The 8,256-nt window shown below is 53.3% G+C and overlaps 2 protein-coding genes across 2 annotated transcripts; one reads left to right on the top strand and one right to left on the bottom strand.

The window, feature by feature from the left end:
- Positions 1 to 322: 322 nt before the first annotated feature.
- Positions 323 to 2,954, bottom strand: PAFAH1B3 (platelet activating factor acetylhydrolase 1b catalytic subunit 3). Its single transcript, XM_016209257.2, has 6 exons — positions 2,880 to 2,954; positions 2,397 to 2,790; positions 2,118 to 2,207; positions 1,387 to 1,503; positions 1,188 to 1,310; positions 323 to 650 (listed from the first exon to the last, which is right to left on the bottom strand). The coding sequence occupies exons 2-6, from the start codon at positions 2,472 to 2,474 to the stop codon at positions 363 to 365; spliced, it is 696 nt and encodes a 231-aa protein (XP_016064743.2). The 5' UTR covers positions 2,475 to 2,790; positions 2,880 to 2,954; the 3' UTR covers positions 323 to 362.
- Positions 2,631 to 6,971, top strand: PRR19 (proline rich 19). Its single transcript, XM_016209259.2, has 3 exons — positions 2,631 to 2,673; positions 5,729 to 6,353; positions 6,440 to 6,971. Exons 2-3 carry the CDS (start codon positions 5,735 to 5,737, stop codon positions 6,904 to 6,906), a joined length of 1,086 nt encoding a protein of 361 aa, XP_016064745.2. The 5' UTR covers positions 2,631 to 2,673; positions 5,729 to 5,734; the 3' UTR covers positions 6,907 to 6,971.
- The last annotated feature ends 1,285 nt before the right edge of the window (positions 6,972 to 8,256 follow it).

Raw genomic sequence — 8,256 nt, 5'->3', positions numbered from 1 at the left:
AGCCAGAAGAACGGTATGTGCAAAGATTAGAAGACTGCATTAGGCTACTATGTTCCCAGAACTCTTTCTTGACCCTGATCCTATAGGGTAGTGTTAGCAAACTTGTTTCACCTAGTGTTACTGATTGGTAGTGCCTGCCTGGAGCACTATTGTGATAGTATAAATCCACCATACTTGACAAGGACCGGAATGCCTTGATAGATGGGTGATGCCTGCTTTGGGCAGAAACGGAAGATCCTGCAGAGCTGCAGGGTCATGGGGATTAGAGTTGAGGCTGAGGTACCCAGATGGGCTTGGCCATAAAGCAGAAAGTGGGACAGGAGACTGAAGAACAACAGTTTAATGTTGCAGGAAAGCGATGCTTAGAGTGTGGGCTCTGGCAGAGGGACACCCTGACCCTGGTCTTGGGCCAGCAGGCGCAGAAGCAGGGAGTGCAGGGTCCGGCAAACAGGTGTGTAGCCCAGGCGGCTCAGGTGCAGGTAATCATACATGTCATGGTGGCTTATGGTACCATCTGAGTGCACAAAGCCAGGGTCAGCATCCAGGAAGTGGGCTCGTGGGTGGCCAGCCAACGCTGCTCGTACCAGCTCGTTCACCTGTTGGTTTTTCTCACGAAGTGGGTTAGGGTGCTGGCCCCTCGGAAGCAGGCCCTGAGGAGGGCACCAAGAGTTGTGGGGAGATATCCCGTCACAACCTGGGTCCTACTAGCATCTCTGCCAAACTTCTCCAACCCCCATGATGAAGTCCTCATGCTAAATACACGAGGGATGGGAAACGGGGATTGGAACGGTACTTTCTGATGCCTTGTCTGAGACCCCATTCAGCAACAACAGCCTTATAAAAATGTTGACAAAATGGCAAGGAGTCAATCCCTCTTTCAGAGGAGGGAATTCCCCAGCTTTAAGTGATACAGCTTAGAGTCACCCTGGGAATGGCTGACAACTTTTGGCTATTTACTGAGTTTTAACATCCCAGAATCTCTAGCATGTCCCTGGGCAAAAGGACCTGATTGGCCCCTGACCACGTCCTTATTCACAGCTGCTCTGAGGGATGTAGCAAGCTTCAATGTGAAATTCTAAGAGCCACTGCTCTGTGCCAAGCTACCCAGAATCATGCCAGCTATGGCTACACCTGAGGGGGTCTCAGAACACTGCCAACCTTCCTTCCCCACCCTTCCACTCTCTTACCAGTACCACGACCCGGGCCTGGGGCTGCCGCTGGTTCACCAGTTGCACGATGGCCTTGATTCCACCAGCCACCTGCTCTGCTGTGTGCCCATGGTTGTTTGTACCCACCCAGACCACCACAATCTGGAAAGAGAGGCATGGAGCAGTGGTGAGGGGGCAGACTAAGGGGGCTTTAGCTGCCCACCCAAGCCCTGCTCACCTTGGGCCTGATGTGTTCAAGCTCCCCATTCTCCAGCCGCCATAGTACGTGCTGTGTGCCATCGCCGCCAATGCCAAAGTTAAGTGCATGCAGAGGAGAGAAGAGCTCCCGCCAGATCTGTGGGCAAGAAGTGGTGTGGGCACGGGGGCATCGTCTGGGTTTGTTTGTTAACCAGATATCATTACGGAAGAGCCTCTCTTCATGGAAGCAGTCTGGTTAAATCTCAGCTTGAGCAAACCCCAGTATGGTCAAACCTTACTTTATGGAAACCTATTATATTCTTGGAACCCCAAAGAAGCAAGACTCACTTTATGGAAACCATTCTGCTTGAGCTCTGCGTTGAAACAATGGTTAAACCTCACTTTGAGGAAAGCTGTTGCGAGTTTAACCTTGCTTAGTGGAAAGATATACCCCAGCCCGCTTTGTGGAGAGCTATTACAGTTGGCCATCACTTTGTGGTTTACTGTATGTCTCCATACAATAAAGAACCTCACTTTAGTCAATCTTGCAGGAAAGCCTCATTTTAAGTCTCACTATTATACAACACCAGCCTGACAAAGCCAGGGCACACACTTCCTTCTCAGTAGAATGCTGTACCTTAGAGATTCTGGGCGCTGGGCACTGCTACCTGAGGTTATTTTGTGTACCGCATATGCCGCCTGGCCTGAGGTCTGGTCCAGGAGTCAGTGAGGGCAGGCCTGGGTGGGACAGGAGTAGGGAGACGGGCTCACCTCGCACTGATGCATTAGCTGGACCAAGGAGTCCCCGATGAAGACGACTTCGGGTTCTTTATCTTTGCTGTCAGCCACGAACCGATGGTGCTTCGGGGACGAACAAGGGAGAATTATGGCACCCTCGCTCCTGGGCCTGCCCGGCCCTGCTTCCTTAGGCAGCACCACCCCAACTGCCCTCAGTTTCCCAATCAGGTAGTGAGAGAGGTGCGAACCGGCTAACTCCTGAGCCCCGGCCCCCACCCCTGACTCCCGATTACCGTGGGCGGGGTGGCTCACCAGGGACATCCAGCGTCCGTCGCCCTGAACGTCCTGCACAGGCGTGGGCTTGCTGGCTGGGTTCTCCTCTCCGCTCATGTCGGCGTCGGAGCTTCTGCAGGATGAGCCAGCGAAGTCGGCCCCGCAGCGTTCCCAGAGGAGATAGCTCCACCACACCCACCCCTACCCCTCCAGGCAACAATGGACCGTCCGGACGCCCGCAATCCAGCGGCGGACGGAGGCGGATCCCGGGCGCCGCCTCCTCTCCAGAGGCGGAAACCTTCACTTAGGAGGAGAGGTGGGTCGGGAAGCCCTGCTTCCCCACGGCGGCCGCACAGTGAGCTCGTCCGGCGCTTCCCGCTGGGGCGCTTCCCACTCCCCGGCCTCTTCGGCGGCGGCCACTGTACTCCAGCACCTGGGGACAGGGAAGACGAGACCATCCGGCACCCGTGGGGGGAGGCGGGAGGAACCAACCACTCGGCGCCACGGGGAGGGGCGAAGTACCTGAAAGGCCGAGTGGGCGGGGAAAATGTAGAGCCCTGCCTCGCGGGAACAAACCATTTGCTGAACGGCGAAAAATCTGCGGAAGGGACTATTTCTCTCTCTCTCCCTCTCTCTCTCCCCCCTTCCCTCCCTCCCTCTCCCTGTCTCTCCCTCCCTCCCTCTCCTCTCTCCTACTCCCTCTGTGTGTGTCCCCATTCACGTGGGGGGGGGAGGGGAGTGAGTGGACGAGTCCATTCTTGGAAACTTTGGAGGGGTGGCTCATACGCTTCTGGATAGGAGGAGACGCTCCCATTTTCTACTGATGTTGGGGGAGAGAAAAGGAAAATGGCAAAAATGAGAGGCTCAGCCCAGGCCCGTGTGGGTCAGTTGGTTCAGCGTCCTCCAAAGTACCAAAAGGTCGCCGATTTCATTCCGGGTCAGGGCACTTGCTCGAGTTGGGGGCTCCATCCCCAGTAGGGGGCGAGCAGGAGGCAGCCGATTGATGATTCTCACATCAACATTTTTCTCTCTCCCTCTCCCTTAAATCAGTGAAAACGTATATATATTTTTTAAATTAGAGGCTCGGTTGTAAGGAGATATTCTAGTGAGTCTATTCGTGAGCTTCCCCTGCTCAAAAACACCAGTTTTGTGGCATAAAATCTAAACTACACGTCTTTGCATTACAGATATCACAGGCCCTGCAAGCGAGTTAGAAGAAAGTGCAGAACAAGAGAGGAAATTAGAGACGCTGCAAGGCCCAGGTCCAGTCTGGCAAACCTCGAAGCAGCTCATCTTGCAGATCTGTAGCCTCTGCTCCCCTCCCTAAACCCACTGCCAACCAATAACTTCAGCTGGGTGTGTCTGGACTCTGAAACCTACATCCACAGACAAGGCCACCTAAGGCCGATCTTCCCCCCACCCCAACTTAATCTCAGATCTCAAGTCTTCCAAGATCTCCCAGTTCTTGGGAACCAGGTGTGTGTGGAGTCCCATACCCCCTAAATGGCCTAGCCATATTCCCAGATAGGACCTTCCTATCTATTCATTCCTTCTAGGCAGGTTGATACTGAAATACAGAGATGAGTCTATTGTTTATGTTTTGCCTCAATCCACTTGCCTGGAACAGGGCCTGACTCATAGTACCAAATACTGTGACTGCTCACAAGTACTTGCTGAATGAATATTAAATTAATGGATCTGGTCCTGGCCTTGTCCCAGTGTGTTGGGAGAGACTGATGCAAACACAGAGCTGAGGGAAGGATCAAGGTTGTGACTAAGGGAGGAATCAGGGACCTCTGGGGAGGAGGCCGAGGAGGACTCTGATGGTGAGGGGACATCTTAGAAGGAATAGTATCTGAGTTAGGATTTGAAAGACCATGAAGGTCAGCCAAATAATATTACAGAGGTAATACAGCTCATTGGGACATGGAGAATACCCTGGCATAGTTTGATTTTAAAGTCTGAAGGGGCAAGTGTATATAGACAAGTTGGAGAGGTAGAGAAGCAGCTCCTGAAGCAAAGCTTAATGAGAAACAAAGCTTCAAGACATTCACTCACGAAGCGCTATTTTAAGTTAGATGTTGTCTCATCTCATACTTACAGTAACCGTATGAAGGAGGTACTATTATGAACCCAATTTTACAGATTAGGAAACTGAGGCTCTGAGTAGTTTCACAATTCAAGTTCACACAGCTTAAATGTGCCAGTCTGGACGTTTGAACCTAGTCCCATACACCAACTCCGAATGGTGACATTAAACAGATTCTCTAGGGATGATGTCTGTGACCACCGTGGGGGCCCGGCTGGCTCTTCTGCACCTTGAGCCACGCCTGATTTCACGTGCTACGGACCTAAAGTCCGCTTATAGACTTCTAAACCAATCAGATTCGGGAAGGGGGAGGGCCTAGTGGACCTTATAGCCAATTGGTGGCTGGGAGGTGCCTAAGGACAAATGGCAGGTTTCCTAATGTGAGGTTGAGAGGGGCGGGACTACAACGGGCATTCTGGGCCCCTGGCACGTGCTTCTGAGCCTCAGGCCTCTAAGACGCAGAGAAGTCAAAGGGCAAGGGAGAGGTGCACACGCATGCGCAGGAGGCCCTAGGCCCAGGAGAGCTCCGGGGCGTAGTGAGCTGGGGTCACCTCCGGAATAGGAGCCATTGCACCCCACAGCCAGGTGGGGTGGGCTGGGGGGCAAGGGGCCGGGTTCGTTGGGGCAGAAGAAGGTGAGGGGGCCCTCTCCCGTCCCTACCCCACCAACCGTATCCCCCTTTGCTGCCTCAACTGCCCCACCCTCGCACCCTCTCCAACCCAAGTCTCCCAACCCCTCGAGCCCCCCCATCCCGTGACCAGCCTCAGTCCCTGATAGCTCCGCTGTCGCCCTTTCTGTGTCCTCCAGGTTTTCTCTGTACAACTTCTCTTCTGCTGTCTGTCTCTCCTGCTTTTCCTTCTCTACCATCTCTCTCTACTTTCTGCGTTCTCCAGTTCCTTCTCTACCCCAGGATTTCTTTCTGTCCAAAATCCCTTTTTGGTTCTCCAGATCCCTCCAGTCTCATGATCCCTTCCCCATCCTCCATCTTTTAGCTATTTCCTCTTTTCCCTGTTCCCTGTAACCCTTCCTGTAAATCTTCCCATTCACCGTGACTCCCTTGATCTCACCCTATCCCTATGACTCCTTCCCAGAACAAGCCTTTTCCAATTTTATTATATGTGCTGCCAAAGCGAGTACCCAAGCCTTTTCCAATCCCTCTCTGCCCACTCCCTCTCTCACATCTTGTCTCCCACCTCACCCCAAGCCATCTCTTCTTTTCACTACTCACTTTTAGTCCCTGACTTATCTGTATGCTGATAACCATCCTTTATTTATTTTCCAGGACCCTATGGACCCTCGGGGGCCAGTCACCCAGTCTTTCCAGAGGGCTGAGAGACCTGGTCGGGTCCACCGTCGGAAGACCAGGCGGGAGCGTAATGAAGCCCTGGTGGGCAACCGACGGTCATTGTCCCATCAGGATCCTCCTGTGGCCAGTCGGAATCCACCCATGGACCTCCAGGATGCTGTGGCCCCTACTGCTCCCAAGCTCGTGGTTATAACCCAGGGCAGGCTAAGCCGGGAGCACCGGGGTCTCTTCAACCATGAGGTGAAATCTCTGGACGTGGCACGGCTGCTTAGCAGTGGGTCCCTGGAGCCAGGCACCCCCACACTACCCACCAAGCCTTCCCCAAGCCCAGGCAGGGCCCAAGAACCAGCCCCACAGTCAAGGGGCAAGGAGAACCAGGTGCCTGGAGACTCAGGCCCAGGCCCACCTACTCCCCCAGAGGCCCCAGGCTTGGGGCAGCTGCTGGGGGAGCTGCAGAGCCAGCTGATTCTGCCACAGGCCTTCCCCAGGAGGAACCTAGTACAAGAGGCCAGGGATGCCATCCTGGGTACCTTACAGGCCTGCCATGGCTGTGTGCCTGACCTTACCCTGGTGCTCCAGGGCTGCCAGCCACCCTTGTCAGGTGAGCTCACCTCCTGCCCTCTGTGTTCTCCTTCCCTTTGTCTGTTTTAGCTCAGCTGTTCCCCATGCTTCTTTCCTCTATGCCAGGGACCAAGCCTGGGGGCCCTGAGAGACGAAGGATCAACAACCCTGAGCAGGCCCCAAGGCAAAGAAGGCAGAGGAGGAGACAGGGGACAAAGGAATTCCCCTTTGCCATGCCTCACACCTCCAGCGCTCCCACTACACACAGGGTGAGCTTGGCACCACCAAAAGGTCCTTGGCTACCCACATTGCCTTCATTGCCTTCGACATCTGTGGCACCTGCGGCAGCCTGGGCCCCCCCAACAGCATTTGACCTGCTAAAAAGCATCTGGCTGGTAGCCACACCACCCCCTCCCTGGCCCTGTGGGGTCAGCAGACCACAGCCTCTGCCTCAGCCACCATCCCCCTTGTTTCCCCGAACCTCTGCCCTGGACTGGAGTCCCAGCCCCCCTGCCCCACTGCCCAGCCTCTCCTATGCAGTGGCCCAGAGCAGCCCAGAGGCTTGGTCCTTTCCACCCATGAGACTGTACTAAGGGGGTTAATGCTGGGTTAGGAGCAGCACTCCCAATCACCTCAATAAAGTACTTTCTTCATGGTCCTCTTGATTTTCAGTGAGTGGCTGACTCAGGAGAGCACAGCTTCCCTTAGCTCTCAGTTCTGAGTCCAAAATGGAGGGGCAAGTACTATCACTTGTCACCTTCTTAGGGCCTGAGGGGCCAGCAGACTGGAGAAACCTGGAGCTTTAGTCGGTTCAACACATACACCCACTGAGGCCAGCTATGGGCCAGACTCTTCGATCTGGTGATGCTAGGGCCCCAGAGTGAGTGAGATAGGCTCTGTCCCCAGGAGACTCCCAGTCCAGTGGGACAGAGAGTCCCAGCCCCAGTGCTTGCCTCTGGGAGAGAAAGGTGGAGGGCTGGGGGAGTCTGAGGAGGAGGTGATGACTCTGCCCCAGTTATGAAGGAGGTCTTCAAAGTGGAGCTTACACAGACTCTTGTATTTCTCAAGATTGGTAGAAACTTGCTAGTAGAGGAGGAAAAGAACATTTGAGGCCATGAGAACAGCATGTGCAAGGCCTAGAGAGGGTGAATAGGAGATATGGGACCATTTTCATTCAGCCCATATCTGTGTGCCTTGCTGAGACCTAGAATGAGTCATATCTGGGCCCTGCCATAGAGGGGCTCCTGGTCTGCTGGGCACAGGAACAATGTGTATGCAGGAATGGCAGGTGAGGCCTGAATCTGGCCCACAGACTTTTCTTTGGCCTGCGATATGTTTTAAATTTTTGAATGAATTGTCTACTGCTGTAAGTCATACAGTTTTGTTTTTTTTTTTTTAAAGAATTGCATTTCTAGCTTCTAAAAAAGAAAAATGGAAAATGATCTAACACTCCACCTATTATTCCTCCTGGAAACAACCGTTCAAGCAAAGTAGCAGAGACCCTTTTTTCTTGGTACCCACACTCTCCCTTGGAAGTGTTTCACACACTTGTGTTTCCTGATTGGCCCCTTGATTTAGAAAGTTTAAAAAAATAGTATTTTGTGGAGCAGCAAATTTTCTGCAGTGGAGGGGGAGGGATGAAACTAGAAATGTTTTTAAATCTGATCAGGAAAATTTAGCTGAGGGGCTTGTATGCTACTCTGTAAAGCTTTTCCAGGGTTCCCCGTTGCCACTGGAAAACTAGGGTTGGTACCAGCATGGAGGGGACTGCATCTGATTACAAGGCTGTGGCTTGGCTGAGGTCTTATGGGGAAAAAGTGGCAATACTGGGATTTGAACCCAAGTAACTCATTTCAGAGTCTGCTAGACTCACACTTCTGCTTCACAGCAACCCCTTTGCACATCTTGGTAAGCAGTCACAGGACAGGGTCAGGAAGGGGGGT

This window comes from Miniopterus natalensis, chromosome 18 (genome assembly GCF_054644295.1).
Source record: "Miniopterus natalensis isolate mMinNat1 chromosome 18, mMinNat1.hap1, whole genome shotgun sequence".
Lineage (NCBI taxonomy): Eukaryota > Metazoa > Chordata > Mammalia > Chiroptera > Miniopteridae > Miniopterus > Miniopterus natalensis.
Note: the sequence above shows the minus strand (reverse complement) of the source record. Positions and strands in the feature narration are given on the sequence as shown.